Raw genomic sequence first — 18,790 nt, 5'->3', positions numbered from 1 at the left:
ACTGCCACATTACTCACCTTTGCATTCAAATCACCCATCATTATAACCCAGTCTCATGCATCAAAACTACTAAGACACTCACTCAGCTGCTCCCAAAACACTTGCCTCTCATGATCTTTCTTCTCATGCCCAGATGCATATGCACCAATAATCATCCATCTCCATCCACTTTCAGTTTTACCCATATCAATCTAGAGTTTACTTTCTTACACTCTATCACATACTCCCACCACTCCTGTTTCAGAAGTAGTGCTACTCCTTCCCTTGCTCTTGTCCTCTCACTAACCCCTGACTTTACTCCCTAGACATTCCCAAACCACTCTTCCCCTTTACCCTTGAGCTTCGTTTCACTCAGAGCCAAAACATCCAGGTTCCTGGGGATAGGAAAATTAAGAATACTTCCCACGTATTCCCTGCGTGTCGTAGAAGGCGACTAAAAGGGGAGGGAGCGGGGGGCTGGAAATCCTCCCCTCTCGTTTTTTTTTAATTTTCCAAAAGAAGGAACAGAGGGGGCCAGGTGAGGATATTCCGAAAAAGGCCCAGTCCTCTGTTCTTAACGCTACCTCGCTAATGCGGGAAATGGCGAATAGTTTGAAAAAAAAAAAAAAAATATATATATATATATATATATATATTGTTTGAGGACAATGTGTGGTGTGAGGTGGTTTGATCGAGTAAGTAACGTAAGGGTAAGAGAGATGTGTGGAAATAAAAAGAGCGTGGTTGAGAGAGCAGAAGAGGGTGTTTTGAAATGGTTTGGGCACATGGAGAGAATGAGTGAGGAAAGATTGACCAAGAGGATATATGTGTCGGAGGTGGAGGGAACGAGGAGAAGAGGGAGACCAAATTGGAGGTGGAAAGATGGAGTGAAAAAGATTTTGTGTGATCGGGGCCTGAACATGCAGGAGGGTGAAAGGAGGGCAAGAAATAGAGTGAATTGGAGCGATGTGGTATACAGGGGTTGACGTGCTGTCAGTGGATTGAATCAAGGCATGTGAAGCGTCTGGGGTAAACCATGGAAAGCTGTGTAGGTATGTATATTTGCGTGTGTGGACGTGTGTATGGGGGTTGGGCCATTTCTTTCGTCTGTTTCCTTGCGCTACCTCGCAAACGCGGGAGACAGCGACAAAGTATAAAAAGAAAAAAAAAAAAAAATATATATATATATATATATATATATATATATATATATATATATATATATAATTAAGAAAAAATTCAGATCATAAGGCAAATAAAAGTAGTAGAATCTTTTTATTATTTACTGAAGTGTTTTGGGTTAAAGATCAACTTTAAATAAAATAACTATAAATAATTTTTACAAGGTATTTAACAATAAAAACTTAATCAGGCCCAAAAAAACTTTCTACATCCTGTATTATATGAAATGAAATATTAATAAAGTACAAGTTAAGGTGCTGATTATACTTTTTTAACAGTGACCAACAAGGCATTAGCAAAAACATACCCTAATCAAAGCCTATCTTGAGTGAAAAGGAAATAATGCACAAATTAAACATAGGTTCAAATCCTGGTTTTGGCAGTCATTCCACTCTCAAACCAGCTGTTCATCTTCCCCAAGGGGTTAGTCTATAAAATGGGTACCTGGCTTGGGCTAATATATATATATATTTTAATTTTTTTATTATACTTTGACGCTGTCTCCTTCATTAGCGAGGTAACGCAAGGAAACAGACAAAAGAATGGCCCAACACATACACATGTATATACATAAACGCCCACATGTGCACATATACTTACCTATACATTTCACCGTATACATACATTTACATACACAGACATATACATAAATACACATGTACATATTCATACATGCTGTCTTCATCCATTCCTGCCGCCACCATGCCACACATGAAATATATATATTTATTTTATTTTATTTATTTTGCTTTGTTGCTGTCTCCCGCATTTGCGAGGTAGTGCAAATATATATATATGTATATATATATATATACACCTTGCTAATGTGGGAAATGGCAAATAGTATGAAAGATATATATATATATATATATATATATATATATATATATATATATATCCCTGGGGATAGGGGAGCAAGAATACTTCCCACGTATTCCCTGCGTGTCGTAGAAGGCGACTAAAAGGGGAGGGAGCGGGGGGGCTGGAAATCCTCCCCTCTCGTTTTTTTTTTTTTTTAATTTTCCAAAAGAAGGAACAGAGAATTGGGCCAGGTAAGGGTAGTCCCTCAAAGGCTCAGGCCTCTGTTCTTAACGCTACCTCGCTAATGTGGGAAATGGCGAATAGTTTGAAAGAAAGGATATATATATATATATATATATATATATATATATATATATATATATATATATATATTTTCCATACATAATTGCCATATCCCGCATTAGCAAGGTAGCGTTAAGAACAGGACTGAGCCTTAGGGGAAATAGTCTCACTTGGCCCCTTTTGCTATTCCATCTTTTGGAAAATTAAAAACGGGGGAGAGGGTTTTCAGCTCCCCGCTCCCTCCCCTTATAATACAGAGTTAATGAGATGGCATTAACTTTTCCATGCCATTTCGGCAAAGAAAAAAAAATTGGCTCTTCATTTTCATCTTTCATGATTGAGCTTTTGAGTTCCATCATGAGTTCCTTCTAAAGGTGTGTGTTGGATATGATCATCTTGGGTTTTACTTTCATCTCCATTTACAATTGTTTCCTTTGCAGGGTTGATCAAAAATTTCAGCCTTCCCATTTTTTCTTGTTTTTGCAAGATACAACCTTTGATGCTCTTTATCTCTTTCTCTATTGTTGCAAAAACACTGTCCTGTGAAGATCAGAGGATAATCAGTCATAATAATTGTAATATCTTATATGCAGTTATCCCACTTTTTAAACAGTTTGTGTAAATAATTTCACCTTTGAATGATGTTTTAATACCCATTTTTGCATTATATATGTGAATTCAGATGTTGATTGGTTTAGCAAGAACATAAGCATGCCCAGTATGTCATGCCTCACCTTTTGGGCTGTGTTTGTTTTTGGGCACATTCTACCAGTTACCAAATGGAGAGTGTTCATATCAGTAGGCGCTTAAGTATGATCATAATTTCATCATTTTTTCTTAGCTATGGCACCCAAAAATCATCTGAAAGGTTCTTCTACTAATGAAAACCCCCAGAAACAAAATGGAGATCCTGGAAAAACTTATTAGTGGTCAGGGACCCACAAAGGCTGTACATGGTTATAACATTAGCGAGTCCACTGTACAGTCAGATCAAGAGAACTGTAGATAAAGATAAAAGTTCCACCATCGTTCTCATGGAAAACTACAGCCTCCATTGATGAGTATTTTTATTCATTCTTATTCACTTTAATACACATTATAAACAACTTGAATGTCAAACACTTGAAATTCTATGTATGAAAGATACTTAATCTTCATTTGAGGATGTAAATTGCATCCTCATTTTTCCCCACTGAACCCATTATTTAAGTGGTTTTGATTTGCAGTCCACTTTCCAGAAACACATCCTTTGTTTAAAAAGAGGGATAGCTGTACAAAAAAAATTAAAAAAGTGGCAGACTTGTAAGGAAATCTAAAAATCACAAAAAGGTAATGTATTCGTTATCTCTATTATCATTAATAGTATTATTATTACTTCCTATATTATTTTTTCATATATGTTCACTGCTTCTTGCATATGCAAGGTAGTGCCTGGAACAGACAAAGCAATGACTGTATTTGCTCAGATCCACTCTCTAGCTGTCATGTATAATGCAATGAAACCAGAGCCTCCTATCCACAACACACCCCATGAACCTTTTCATGGTTTCCCCCAAAACCTTTATATGCCCTGGTTTAACCCACTGACAGCACATTGTCCCTTGTAAACCACATTAATCCAATTTGCTCTTTCCCCTGTGCACCTTGTATTATCATTTTTTCATACTTCATTGGTTTGCTGCATTAGTGAGGAAGTGCTAGGAACAGATGAAGAAAGGCCACTTCACATGCCCTGGTTCAGTCCAATAACAATACGTCAACCCCTGTATACAAAATCATTCCAATTCATTCTATCCCCTGCATACCTTTCCCCCTCTTGCATGTTCAGGCACTGATCACTCAAATCTTTTTCATTCCATCATTCCATCTCCATTATGGTCTACCCTTTCTCCAACTCTGACTTATATATCCTCTTTGTTAAACTTTTCCTCATTCATTCCCTCCTCAGCTCTCTCAACCACACACTTTTTATTACCACACCTCTCTCCCTTACCCTTTCATTACTTACTCGATCAAACCATCTCGCACCACATATTATCATCAAACATTTCATTTCCAGCACCTCCACCCTCCTCAACAAAAAATCATCTATAGCCCATGTCTTGCATCCATATAAATTTGTTGGGGTTACTATACCTTCAAAGGTAGTAGTTGGTGGGCAGCCAATGACCTGGGAGGTATATTACCGTACTACCCACCTGAGTATCAGGAAGGTTAGTGATAGCTGCATAGTGAGCCAGCATTTCATTGGTTGTCAAGTTGTATTTCTCTGACCCAGGTAGATGTCTTTTTTTCTGCATCACCTACAAGTTGACTGCTGGCATTCTGTCCACAAACAAACAAAATGTCTCTCCTTGTCGCACACAATACTTGGCAACACCTAACTCACACTGTTCATTCTTCATAAATCTAGATTTCCTGTGGTGGTGAGTGCTATGTGCTAGCCCTGCCTTTTGGCAAAATGGTAGGAGCAAAAGACAGAAGTAGTAGATAGGAACATTTCGGAAGGACTATTCAGAAGAACATAAGGTAGAAGCAGTAGGTAGGAACATTAGGTAGGAATCTCTGCAGACAATTTGCTAGACTGGCCCTCTGCCAGTGGCCTGTTAAGGGTCAAAGACTGTTGCCATGGCCACCCACTTGGGGGAGTTCCTGAAGGGAACAGGCATCAGAGATCTCAGTAAATCTACTATACCTTCAAACATACCAATTTTTACCCTCCCAGATAACACTCTCTTTTTACATACATTCTTCAGTGCAACCAGAACCTTTGCCCCCTCACCCATCCTATGGCTCACTTCCACTTCCATGGTTCCATTCATTGCCACATCCACTCCCAAGTATCTGAAGCACTTCGCTTCCTCCATTTTTTCTCCATTCAGACTCATAAACCCTAAGTACCCTGTCTCTCAACCCTGCTGAACCTAATAACCTTGCTTTTATTCACATTTACTCTCAACTTCTTCCTTTCACACACACTTCCAAACTCTGTCACCAACTTTGGAAGTTTCTCCCATGAATCTGCCACCAGTAAATAACAACCGACTAGCTTTCCAGGCCCTCTCATCCTCTACAGACTGCATACTTGTCCCTTCCTCTAAGACTCTTGCATTTACCTCTCTCACAATCCCATCCATAAACAAATTAATCTGCCATGGTAACATCACACAACTTGCTGCAGACCAACCTTCACTTGGAGCCACTCCCTCTCTTCTCTTTGTACTTATACACATGCCTTTCACCTTTGATAAAAACTTCTTACTGCTTACAGTCTCTCTCGCCATATATTATTAAGAACTTCCACAAGGTATCTCTATCAACCCTATTATATACTTCCTTGATGTCCATAAGTATTTCTCACACACATTCTTTACAGGAAACAATTGATCCAAATATCCTTTACCACTTCTAAAATACACTGTTCCTCCCCAGTTTGATGCTCTGTACATGCCTTCAACCTCTCAATCGCCACTCTCCTATACAACTTACCAGGAACAGTCAGCAAACTTACAACTAAGTAATTTGAATAATCACCTTTATTTCCTCCACTAACACTATACATATGTTCCCCAAATCCTCAGGCACCTCACCATGACCCATACTTATACTGAAAATCCTAACTAACTAGTCAATATCATCCACCTTGCCACATTTCATCTTACATAAGGCTTTCAGCACCTCTTCTCTCTTCACCAAGCCACTCTCCATAACTCTCATTCTGTATGCCACCCTGAATCAAACACCCTACACTTACCACTGTCATCAAACTCATTCAACATTCCTTCAAAATACTCTTTATCTCACTCCATCACTACCTGTTACATCTTCCCCCCTTTGCTGCCTTCACTGATGTTCCCATTTGTTCACTTGCTTTTTGCAGATTATTAACCTCCTTCCAACAAATCATGTTATTCTTCATAAAGTTCACGGATCCTTGCTCACCCCAGCTCATTAGCCCTCTTTTTCAACCCCCAGCACCTTCCTCTTGACCTCCTGCCACATTTTCTTATATATTTCCCAATCATTTGCACTTCTTTCATGTGAGTACCACCCATATGCCTTATTATTACTATTATTCATATTAACATTATTTTATAATATTATTTGTTTGGTAAGTAGAAGATGATATGCAGCCACCAACCAGGGAGGTATGTTACCAATACTACCCACCTGAGTATTGAGAGTGTTAGTGATGACTGCATAGTGAGCCAGCACTTCAGTGATTGTCAAGTTGTATTTCTTTCACTCAGGTTACTCTTTTCTTTCTGACTTGCCCACATGTTGACTGCTGGTATTCTGTCCACAAACATACAAAATCTCCTTGTCACAAATAACACCTGACAACATTTAATTCATGCAACTCTAGATTTTCCAGTGCTTTGCATTAGCCTTGCCTTTTGGCAAAATGGTATGAGCAAAAGATTGAAATAGGAGGTAGGAATGTCACACAGGAGCTTTAGGTAGTAGGTAGGAGCATTAGTTGGGGGCATTTGGTAGAAGTAGTAGGTTGAAACATTTGGCAGGAATATTAAGTTGACAAATTAGGTAGTAGTTGGTAGGACAGTTTGGTAGGGGCCTCAAAAAACACTGCACAAGAGTTGCCCTCTGCCAGTAGCCTGTTAAGGGTGAGGCACAAAAGGCTAAGAAGTGGTACTGGAGTTCAACCGTTATGGAGGCTTTTGCCATGGCCACCCCCTTGAGGGAGTTCCTAAAAGGAATGAGTATCAGATACACAGAACATTTGAGGACAATATTGGTGTGAGGTTCTCTGATCGAGTAAGTAAAAAAGGGTAAGAGATTTGTATGGTAATAAAAAAAAGTGTGACTGAAAGAGCTGTTGAGTTTGCACTGAAATTATTTGGAAAAATGGAGAGGTTAACAATGAGGATGTGTCAAAAGTGTGGGGAACAAGGAGAATGGATAGTCCAAACTGGAGATGGACGGATGGAGTGAAAAAGATTTTGAATGATCAGGGTCTGAACATGCAGGAGGGTGAAAGTCATGCATGTGGTAGATTGAATTGGAACTATTTGGTATACAAGGGTAATGTGCTGTTAATAGATTGAACCAGGGCATGTGAAGTGGCCTGGGTAAGCCATGGAAAGGTCTGTGGGACTGGTTGTGGATAGGTAGCTGTGGTTTCAGTGCACTGCACATGACTAGCTAGAGAACGGATGTGAGAGAATGTGGGCTTTCTTCATCTGTTCCTAGTGCTACCTTGCTAATGCAGGAAATGGTGATCAAGTATGAGAAAAATTCAATATCATGTTAAGACTTACAACATCAATAAAGGAAATTAATATTTTGATAGGATCTGTAGTCTACTTCAGCTTCATTAGGAGTAGATTAGTGTGTGAGCCTGTTTCCATTACTTAATTGTCATCTAAGGGACTAAATAGAATATTATAATATGGTAATCATCATTATTATACTCCTCTAAATTACAGCTTTCTACCAAATTTCCATCTTTTTCCTGGCAATGCATGTCTACTATGTTTGTGGCTGATAAATACGTTGATATCACTCGTGATTGCCAGATGCTGGATTTTGTAAGAGTCCTTCCACCATAAAGCTTGAGGGGCAAATAACAGATGTGAAAGTTCTGGTGGTGGATTATTACTGTTGGTCACATATGGTATCTATAAATGGCTCATGGTTGCTCCAGATTTAAAGTGGGTTGGGAAACAGCAACAAGTATCCCCTATAGATGTATGCGTCTTGTCGAAAGTGTAAAATGTTGGAAAGAAAGGGTTAAAACATGTCGGTTGTTTAGAGATTATCTCAAGACTAATAGGACACCTCATGAAAAACATTTTTATTTTGCAAAATGTTTGCAGTGCAAGTTGCTTTGAAACTATGTATAAACTTTCATCATTACATATTTAGTTTACAGTACTTGTTACATATTGTGCATATCTCCGATACATAGTTTGACTTCTTGCTTTGATGAATTGTTTAGTTAGTTTTGTATCTGAAAAAACTGCATATCTGGCACATCCTTGGCCACAACCATACTGGATAAGCAAGAGTGCTCTATGTATTTATGGAATGAAGTATGTAAAAGAAGGATTACAAGGAGATTCTTCATATCTTTCCAACAGACTATGGAACTAAGAAGTTCTAGAGGCAAAGCTTCCTGAAGAATTCAGATATCTGTCCAGAATGTAACCTTTTTCAAAAAGCCTACAAGCCTTTCCATGATACTGCATGAGACTTAAGAAAAAAAGTCCTTTAGTTGACGTTAAGACACCTTAGACTGGAACTGAAATTTTACTGCAATATTTGTGAAGTCCAATGCTTTGTCTCTGAAGAGACAAAGAACCTGACTAAGTGCACTAATCGATTTGAGCCAAGGAAAATTCTGTATGGGAAACAAGTGAATCTTTTCGTGTTTGAATGTAAAACCTGCTTCTCAAAAGTATTCTGGACTCAAATCCTTTTCTAACATTCCTCTTTTGATCTTATGATTACTAAAAGATCATCTAAGCCTTGGAGGAAGATAGTTTTAGGAACAGGCAGGCTACCAATCTCGTAAGAAAACTGTGAGGCTATGCACAACCCAAAAGGCGTCACTTTGAACAGCCAAATTTGGTTTCTGTCGTGAAACAAAAAACTTCCCTCATTCTACGATGAATCAGAATGTGCCAGTAAGCGTCCTAGTCCATGCTGACTGTCCAGTGGATTAATCATAAGAACTTGTGGATGCTCTGTACATAAGCCATCATGATTCATTTTTTATGCTTGTATTTAACAAGAACAGCTCCAGAGATATAGATGGATCCAGAATTTTTTTCTGCACGAGTCCCATATTTTTTCAAGATGAGAAAAGTGTTGATAAAACTAGTTCCATTACAGGTTCTATTACATCTTGTTTAACACTGTCCAGTTTCAGAGAGACCTCTTTTAACAGCCTCAGTATACAGATTTTCATACAAGACATGAAAAAATAATCTATTCATAAAAATAGTACATATAAGTCCGGTGAGTGTCAAGCACTTATGGGTCAGTCACATGGATTAGCTTCCTCTGCCATTTAAATGATACTTGATAACCATGAGAGGGTTAAAAGAACCATGCAGTCTACCACATCCTAACTTGCAATAAATTTTTCCCTCCAAGATGTAAGTTGCTAAAGACAATGGATAGCACATCAGGAATGTGTCGGTGTGCTATCACCGTGTTGCAGCAGTGATTAACAACACTAAGATATAACAAACTTGTGAATGTTGATGAAATTTAGTTTTATGTTGTATTATATTAACAATATCTTCATTTTATCTATAAAACACCAAATAGTCAGCTGCAAAGCCATTTGTGTTATTGAAGAAAGCCATTCTGTAGCACTTACTAGTGTAAGGAATGCACCTCCGTAGATAAAATGTTATAATGATCCCTTTTGGTTTTATTTATTTTTTTTTTAACAAGCATTCTTCAAGAATGCATACTGCTAGTTATGAGGTCTCTATATGTATACCACTTAGGAAAATCAGAAACTGTCCCAGATTTCTCATTGAAAAAGGGATTAAAAACACTGACCCAGACCCTTCCAAACATCATGTGATATACACCCAACTGTCAAACTTCCTATAGACTGAGGTTTGAGCTGTCCCCACTCAAAAAGAGCAATCATGGCAAAAAAAATACCCGAGAGTCTTGTCTTTTGACTAATAAAGAACTGTCATGAAAGACTACCTGTGGCAGAAATGGATTAAAGACAAGTGTTCCTCCTCTTCATGAGAAAACAGGGGTAATTGTAAAGCCCACTAGCAATCCCCCACCAGTCTCTAAAACACTGGAGAGGTCACTTTCTTCCACAGTGGGAGTAAGAAACGGGGGACTGTGGAAGGCATAAGGAAAACATCACTTTTTTCCCTTGTACTAATAGGTTCACTTTGCATAACTTTTTTCCATAGTGAGAATGAGCAACAGGGGACTCTGGGAGGCATAAGGAATGCATCAGTATTTTTCCCTTGTATTAATGGGTTCACTTTGCACAGATTCACAGAATACACATTTTTACAGGAATGCACCACCTGAGCATAATGGAGCAAAATGTTCAAGATTCTTGTGAAAGCTGCAAATGCTACAAGTACCTCAGTTCACAGGGCAACTGTAAGTGGAATTTTATTCTCTGTTATTGGTGGATACCATGGCATTACTGCACATTCTCAGTATCAACTAACTACTTACAACTGGACTAGCAAACTATTGCAACATTACTGAAATCTGCAATAAAAATGACCATCCAAATATGAGAATGTAACTCAATAAACATTAAAGAAATCAATTTTTTGGTCAGGATTATGCAACTACTTGAAATATCCTAAAGAATGTTTTCCTACATTCTTCTAAGTAAGATTAATCAAGGAAGAAGTAAAGGGATTGGTGAAAAAAAAAAAGGTTCCTAGAAGAAGTAAAGAGATTGTGAAAAAACAAAAAGGTTCCTGCAATGTCCACCTATCTCTCCCACTTCTGATTTTAATTCTTTAGCTATTCCCTGTGAGAAGCTACTTATTATACATTCTCAAATTTCAAGTTATACTGTTGGCAGTTGTCTTCTTACAGCTCTTATCAAATACTATCTTACCATCTCTTCTTTAGATGCTCCACCTGACATTAAAGTTACTCTGACTGGGTGACCTTTACTCATCCACTTCAGGACATTTTTGAGTTTTGATTTCAGATCATGGGGAGTAATCTTTGCACTCAAAGGAAGCATCTTTTCTGCCTGAAATTACAAAATACATCATGATACATAATTTAGTTTTCTTTATCATTTATACTGTAAGTACATGAATCATGCTAAATCCTCTCATTTATAGGTTGCATATTTAGTACCTTTCAATAATTAGTAAACATCAAACTATACTTCACTCTTACTGACTTTTGAACTAGAATGCAAGGTCAGTTTGACAAATCTTAAAGTTTAAATGGAAGTCATCATCCGTGGATGTTCTCTTAGACAATGTTGGCCAAGATTTACAATTATTTTATCAAATTTTCTCATCTGTTTAAATCTCCCACTGATTTATAATACTTTTGAATAGCCTATACCTGGGGATAGGGGAGAAAGAATACTTCCCACGCATTCCCCACGTGTCGCAGATAATTACTAAAGGGGAGGGGAGTAGGGAGCTAGAAACCCTCCCCTCCTTGTATTTTAACTTTCTAAAAGGAGAAACAGAAGGAGTCATGCAGGGAGTGTTCATCCTCCTTGAAGGCTCAGATTGGGGTGTCTAAATGTGTGTGGATGTAACCAACATGAGAAAAAAGATAAGATAGGTAGTATGTTTGAGGAAAGGAACCTGGATGTTTTGGCTCAGTGAAACAGCTCAAGGGTAAAGGGGAAGAGTGGTTTGGGAATGTTTTGAGAGTAAAGTCAGGGTTTGGTGAGAGGACATGAGCAAAGGAAGAAGTAACACTACTCCTGAAACAGTTGTGGGAGTATGTGATAGTGTAAGGAAGTAAACTCTAAATTGATATGGGTAAAACTTAAAGTGGATGGAGAGAGATGGGTGATTATTGGTGCCTATGCACCTGGGTATGTGAAGAAAGATCGTGAGAGGCAACTGTTTTGGGAGCAGCTGAGTGAGTAAGTTAGAAGTTTGAGTAAGTTAGAAGTTTTGATACACGAGACCGGGTTATAGTGATGGGTGATTTGAATGCAAAGGTGAGTAATGTGGCAGTTGAGGGAATAACTGGCGTACGTGGGGTATTCAGTGTTGTATTGTAAATGGAAATGGTGAAGAGCTTGTAGATTTGTGTGCTGAAAAAAGAGTGGTGATTGGGAATACCTGGTTTAAAAAGAGAGATATACATAAGTATACGTATGTAAGTAGGAGAGATGGCCAGAGAACGTTATTGGATTACGTGTTAATTGATAGGTGCGTGAAAGAGAAACTTTTGGATCAATTAACACGTAATCCAATAACATTCTCTGGCCATCTCTCCTACTTATATATGTATACTTATATATATCTCTCTTTTTAAACCAGGTATTCCCAATCACCAGTCCTATTTCAGCACTCAACTACACAAGCTCTTCACCATTTCCATTTAAACACTGAACACCCCATGTACATCAATTACACCCTCAAGCGACACATTACTCACCATTGCATTCAAATCACCTATCACTATAACCCGGTCTTGTGCATCAAAGCTGCTAACACACTCAGTTGCTCCCAAAACACTTATCTCTTATGATCTTTCTTCTCATGACCATGTGCATAGGCACTAACAATCACCCATCTCTCTCCATCCACTTTCAGTTTTACCCATATTAGTCTAGAGTTTACTTTCTTACACTCTATCACATACTCCCACAACTCCTGCTTCAGGAGTAGTGCTACTCCTCGCTTTGCTCTTGTCCTCCCCCCAACCCCTGACTTTACTCCCAAGACATTCCCAAACCACTCTTTCCCTTTACCCTTGAGCTTTGTTTCAGTCAGAGCCAAAACATCCAGGTTCCATATATATATATATATATATATATATATATATATATATATATATATATATATATATATATATATATATATATATTATTCCATCCATAAATAAGGCAGTAAATATACATGTTAAAACAAATATCTTTGCCCCACTGTCCACCATTACCTCAAAAAGCAGTGGCACAATAGGCCCCCTATGGATATTCTAAAGCTAAATTTAATGTTATTTTGCTGCTGTCTCCTGAATGGATAAAAATGTCTTCTGTAATGATAAGTAAAAAAAATGTGCAGGACAGAAGAAAAAAAACATGATGCTAAAGGATTAATAACTTGTCAATGCATCATGGAAATGCATGCAAGCAGAGTAAAACCGAAAGTGCATTTATGTCACTAAATATTGGTGTGATATTCATAAACCTTTGAACTGAGACGGAATGCTTCATTGGTGGGGCGTTCTTCTAAAATATTCTTCCGTTGCAGCTTGAAAATTGTTGATCTTTAGACTCATGAAGAATCTCAAGCTTAACCACTGTCAGATTTTTGATTGTTCCAACATTTTTGCGTTGAGAGGCTGAGTGATGAAAATTCGAACAGGTAGTGATTTCTCACTAATATCTTTTTATAGTGAAAAATTACACTTGTATGACATGAATACTGATTTATTTCCGTTTGGTTGATTATTTCATTTTGGTAGGGAGATCCAAAATATCTCAAAATGCACTTTTTATTAGTTAGAAACCTGAAGGTTCTTTTGAAGTCTTAAGGTATGTGACAAATGGAAAAAAATTACAAAATCCAGAGATAAATTACTAGAGGTATGGTACAGTAAAGAGGCTTATAACAAAAGACTTTGAAAAACTTAAATAATTTTGTTTCGTGGGATTATTCTAGCTTGTGATGTAAAATGGAGGATTTTCATGTTGGCAACTGGGTTGTTTCGGGTTTGATATTAGTGGAATTAATCAAGAGTGTTCACAGCTATGGTATGAGAATACATACACAAGTAATTTAGTTTTTGACTAACTGCATGGCTAAAGTACTTTTTTTGGGTGGAGCAGTTTGTGCCATTTTTTTATAAGTAAAAATGAAAGTAAACTCTCAAACAATGGCATATCACAATAAAATGCGATACAAATAAAAGGATATCAATAATAGATAATAAAATAAGTGAATTTTAATTTCATATTTTAACTTTTCACCCATAACATTTATATTTTTGAATAAGCAGGAAATTTTACCCTTTAATTCATTTCCTCTTGATATCTAGGGCTGCAAACAATTACAACATCAAACCTAGTTGCAATGGCCCTAATTGTGTTACCTAAAAAATTTCTACTCATATGTACAGTGCATTATTTGCAAATGCTGAAATTCTCATCATGGAAATGCATGCCAAAGCAGACTGTAAAACCAAAGTGCCAATTTATGTCACTAAAAATATTGTTGATATCTCAATAACACCTTTGAACCTGAGGACCTGGAATTCTTCTTGGACTTCATCTCTTCTTCATAATACTGTCTTCCAGTTAGCAGCTTGTAAACTTGTTTATCTTTAGTGCTCAGTGAAGAATCTTCAACCTTAACCACCTTCAGATCTTTTCGCTTTCCCATTCTCATTGCTTGATAGAGGCTGAGTGATGAAACATTACCTGAAAGATTATAGTAGTTTTCTCAACTAATATCTTATTTATAGTGAAAAATTACAACTTGTATACCGTGAATACTGATTTATTTCCGTTTGGTTGATTATTTTCATTTTGTTGGGGAATCCAAAATATCTCCAAATGTCACTTTTTATTTAGTTAGAAACCTGCAATTTCTTTTTGACTCTTAAGTTGTGACTAAATGAAAAAAATATTACAAAATCCAGAGATAAAATTACATAGAGCATTTTCATTAAAGATGGCTTCATAAAAAAACAAACTTTAAAAACTTACTTTATCTGTTTCTGTGGTATTATTCTAGCCTTGTTATTATATCAACAATGTGACTGGATTTTCATGTTGGCCAAACTGGTTGTTTTTGAGTTTGAATAATCTAGTGACACTGTTAATTCAAGATGTGTTCACAGCATGCTCAGTTGTAGACATTACATACACCACAGTAATTTAGTTTTGACTAAACTGCATGCTTAAAGTACTTTTTCTTTGGTTTACATTTATGTGCCATTTTTTATATAAGAAAAATGAAAAGTAAACTCTCTAAACAATGCATATCACAAATAAAAATGTCGATACAAAATTAAAAGAGGAATATCAATAATTTAGTATAATAATTTGGTGAAGTTTTTAAAGTTTCATCTGACTTTTTACACTTTTCACCCATAACAATTTATATTTTTGTGGTAATATACAGGAAAATGTTGTACCCCTTTAATTCTTTCCTCTGAATATTATAGTGTCATTGCAAACAATATTACTAACTATTCAAACCTAGTTTCAATGTGTTGCTAAATTCGTAGCTTACCAAAAAATGTTCTCCCCACTCAATAACGAAAAAGAGCCATGACTATACCATGAACAAATCCAATTCTTTTCAAGTATATTACCTAATTTTCTATTAATAAACCTTACATATTACCTATGTAACTACCATTACATAATCAAATATTGGTATATGTATATTCCACTGCTTAAAAATAGTGCTCCTCATCTGCTCTAATACTCTCTAAACATAATATGGTAATGAAGATTATAATAACGCAAAAACTATTATCAATGCAGAGTTAAACTGAACTGTTGCTACATGACTTTAACTATCACAAAAAAGTTACACCATCATGATAAATATATAACAAAAGGTATAAAGAACCTTGTTAAAATCTCAAAGTAGTGGACACATTAGATTGTCGAATAATTGGTCCATTTTATTGAGTCAAAACACTATTTTGCAAACTAACTGCACTGTTAATGAAAAAAAAGTCTGACCAGTGAGCAACAGTGGACCAATTGTTATTTTGCTAATAGAAACATTTATGCTTTCCGTCCTCACTCTCCAGAAATTCATTAGATACTATGCGAATTGATGAAGAATTGGAAGCATTTATCCATTTCACTGACATTCCATTCTTTGGAGTGCCACCAGTTAATTAGTTTAAATTATTATGAAGGTTCTTATAATGTTAGTTTTATTAGAATAAGCAAGAATATGTACGTGAAGTACAGCTAGGATAGGGTAGGTAGCTTTTAGTCTCGATATCATTATTGAATGAAATAGTCGGTAAGCTAACGCTAATCCATTAATGACCATTATTAGGGAAAATAAGGTTCCTTAAATAAAAGACTAACCAATGTATAAACCCAAATGGCCTACTATAGCGGCAAAATAGCATCTGAATCTGATGCAGACTACTCGACATTGGTGGCTCGAGCTATTCTGCCGATTTGTCGGCATAGTAACTCGATGCCAAAATCTTTAATCTCAAGGATAGTAATGTATTTCACACAGTATAATCATACCTTTATCATCAATTAATAAAATCATCGGAGAATTATCTTCCACAGCCTTTTTATTACTGGTGTTCCTCGCCCCATCTACTGTAATGCCCTTCTTTCCCTTAGTGTGTGTACTTAGCCTTGCCACAGGATCGTGTTGCCTCCATCTGCTCCAGTTATGGCTGGGCATAAATGGCCTTTCACTGTACACCACATTGGACCACAGGGGCTTGTGTGTGGTGCAGCCGCCGTAAGTTGATCTCAGAATGTCTGGTCTTCTAACTTGGGTGGATGATGATAAACTTCGAGGCAAATGATTAGTATAATTTATTATATGCCTCACTCTTTCCTTGATCAAGTGTCCTTGCATGATTTTATTCCACATCATGTCACCATATGTTCGATTTTACTTATTTTACTTGGGGTTTTTTGCCTTTAGCACACTAATATCCAATTCCTGTACATGTCCTCAGTGGCTCGTACTCTTTCTCATGTATGGAGGAGTTTACAAGTGGTTTACATAAGCTCATATACCTTCATCACCCGTTTTGTTCCGCGTCTTTGTTCACTGTATCGTTCTATCTGGATGACACTTGTTCAGTGATAGTGGTTTAAGTCGGCCGTAGTAATGGAGTAATTCAATGAGAAGCTTGTCTCATGAGACGAGGGTCGTACCATGACCGAGGTCTGCCACATGAACCGTGTTGAGCCACCAGTTGTATTGCCTGAGTCTGCTGAGCTGATCCCTCTCTTAAGCCTTCGTTACATAACAATATGTGATCAGTTTCGTTAATCATCCTGTTAGTCATGTGTGGTACATAAATGCTACAGTTCGTACTAGTCAAATGGCGCTATAATATGTTCCGAAAATCGCTACATATCTGTAAAAGGCGCTACATATGAACGGTTTTAACGTACACACACACTATCTGTGTATACGTATATACAACAATAAACATATAGTGCATAGATACAAGGGTTAGAGGCAGGACAACACACTAACAGTAATATATATATATATATATATATATATATATATATATATATATTTTTTTTTTTTTTTTTTTTTTTTTTTTTTTTTTTTTTATACTTTGTCGCTGTCTCCCGCGTTTGCGAGGTAGCGCAAGGAAACAGACGAAAGAAATGGCCCAACCCCCCCCCCCATACACATGTACATACACACGTCCACACACGCAAATATACATACCTACACAGCTTTCCATGGTTTACCCCAGACGCTTCACATGCCTTGCTTCAATCCACTGACAGCACGTCAACCCCTGTATACCACATGACTCCAATTCACTCTATTTCTTGCCCTCCTTTCACCCTCCTGCATGTTCAGGCCCCGATCACACAAAATCTTTTTCACTCCATCTTTCCACCTCCAATTTGGTCTCCCTCTTCTCCTCGTTCCCTCCACCTCCGACACATATATCCTCTTGGTCAATCTCTCCTCACTCATTCTCTCCATGTGCCCAAACCATTTCAAAACACCCTCTTCTGCTCTCTCAACCACGCTCTTTTTATTTCCACACATCTCTCTTACCCTTACGTTACTTACTCGATCAAACCACCTCACACCACACATTGTCCTCAAACATCTCATTTCCAGCACATCCATCCTCCTGCGCACATCTCTATCCATAGCCCACGCCTCGCAACCATACAGCATTGTTGGAACCACTATTCCCTCAAACATACCCATTTTTGCTTTCCGAGATAATGTTCTCGACTTCCACACATTTTTCAAGGCTCCCAAAATTTTCGCCCCCTCCCCCACCCTATGATCCACTTCCGCTTCCATGGTTCCATCCGCTGACAGATCCACTCCCAGATATCTAAAACACTTCACTTCCTCCAGTTTTTCTCCATTCAAACTCACCTCCCAATTGACTTGACCCTCACCCCTACTGTACCTAATAACCTTGCTCTTATTCACATTTACTCTCAACTTTCTTCTTCCACACACTTTACCAAACTCAGTCACCAGCTTCTGCAGTTTCTCACATGAATCAGCCACCAGCGCTGTATCATCAGCGAACAACAATTGACTCACTTCCCAAGCTCTCTCATCCCCAACAGACTTCATACTTGCCCCTCTTTCCAGGACTCTTGCATTTACCTCCTTTACAACCCCATCCATAAACAAATTAAACAACCATGGAGACATCACACACCCCTGCCGCAAACCTACATTCACTGAGAACCAATCACTTTCCTCTCTTCCTACACGTACACATGCCTTACATCCTCGATAAAAACTTTTCACTGCTTCTAACAACTTGCCTCCCACACCATATATTCTTAATACCTTCCACAGAGCATCTCTATCAACTCTATCATATGCCTTCTCCAGATCCATAAATGCTACATACAAATCCATTTGCTTTTCTAAGTATTTCTCACATACATTCTTCAAAGCAAACACCTGATCCACACATCCTCTACCATATATATATATATATATATATGCGTGTGTGTGTGTGTATGTGCGTGTAATTACGTAATGGTTCAGTATGGGGAGAAAGTTCTACACTCGTGGAACTATTATGAACTTTCTATACCAACAGGTAACCATTTAAACCTTTATAGACTGCTGACATTCACCGTTTCATTGGTAAATTTATTCCGACAGTC

The 18,790-nt window shown here is 37.5% G+C and overlaps 1 protein-coding gene across 2 annotated transcripts; it reads right to left on the bottom strand.

Moving 5' to 3' along the window:
- Positions 1-2,322: 2,322 nt before the first annotated feature.
- Positions 2,323-17,007, bottom strand: mIF3 (mitochondrial translation initiation factor 3). Of its 2 annotated transcripts, XR_011715056.1 has the most exons (5): positions 16,175-17,007; positions 14,178-14,365; positions 10,853-10,993; positions 6,436-6,561; positions 2,673-2,805 (listed from the first exon to the last, which is right to left on the bottom strand). XR_011715056.1 is itself a non-coding variant. In XM_071681583.1 (4 exons), the coding sequence occupies exons 1-4, from the start codon at positions 16,536-16,538 to the stop codon at positions 2,590-2,592; spliced, it is 909 nt and encodes a 302-aa protein (XP_071537684.1). In that variant the 5' UTR covers positions 16,539-17,005; the 3' UTR covers positions 2,323-2,589. The 2 variants fall into 2 exon arrangements, 1 of the variants encoding a protein (XP_071537684.1); XM_071681583.1 differs by lacking the exon at positions 6,436-6,561 and having other exon boundaries at positions 2,323-2,805; positions 16,175-17,005.
- Between the last annotated feature and the right edge of the window lie 1,783 nt (positions 17,008-18,790).

This window comes from Panulirus ornatus, chromosome 33, assembly GCF_036320965.1.
Source record: "Panulirus ornatus isolate Po-2019 chromosome 33, ASM3632096v1, whole genome shotgun sequence".
NCBI classification, from domain to species: domain Eukaryota; kingdom Metazoa; phylum Arthropoda; class Malacostraca; order Decapoda; family Palinuridae; genus Panulirus; species Panulirus ornatus.
The sequence above is the reverse complement of the archived record's forward strand: the minus strand, read 5'-3'. Positions and strand labels throughout refer to the sequence as shown.

Bases quoted from the DNA above. Each gene is read 5' to 3' on its own strand.
- mIF3 (XM_071681583.1), bottom strand. From the start codon at position 16,538: ATGATGTGGAATAAAATCATGCAAGGACACTTGATCAAGGAAAGAGTG. The intron at 10,994-14,177 runs GTGTTATTGAGA...TTGTAATTTCAG, and splicing joins CCAGGTCCTCAGGTTCAAAG to GCAGAAAAGATGCTTCCTTT. The intron at 2,806-10,852 runs GTAAGATAGTAT...TGATCTTCACAG, and splicing joins GAGCATCTAAAGAAGAGATG to GACAGTGTTTTTGCAACAAT.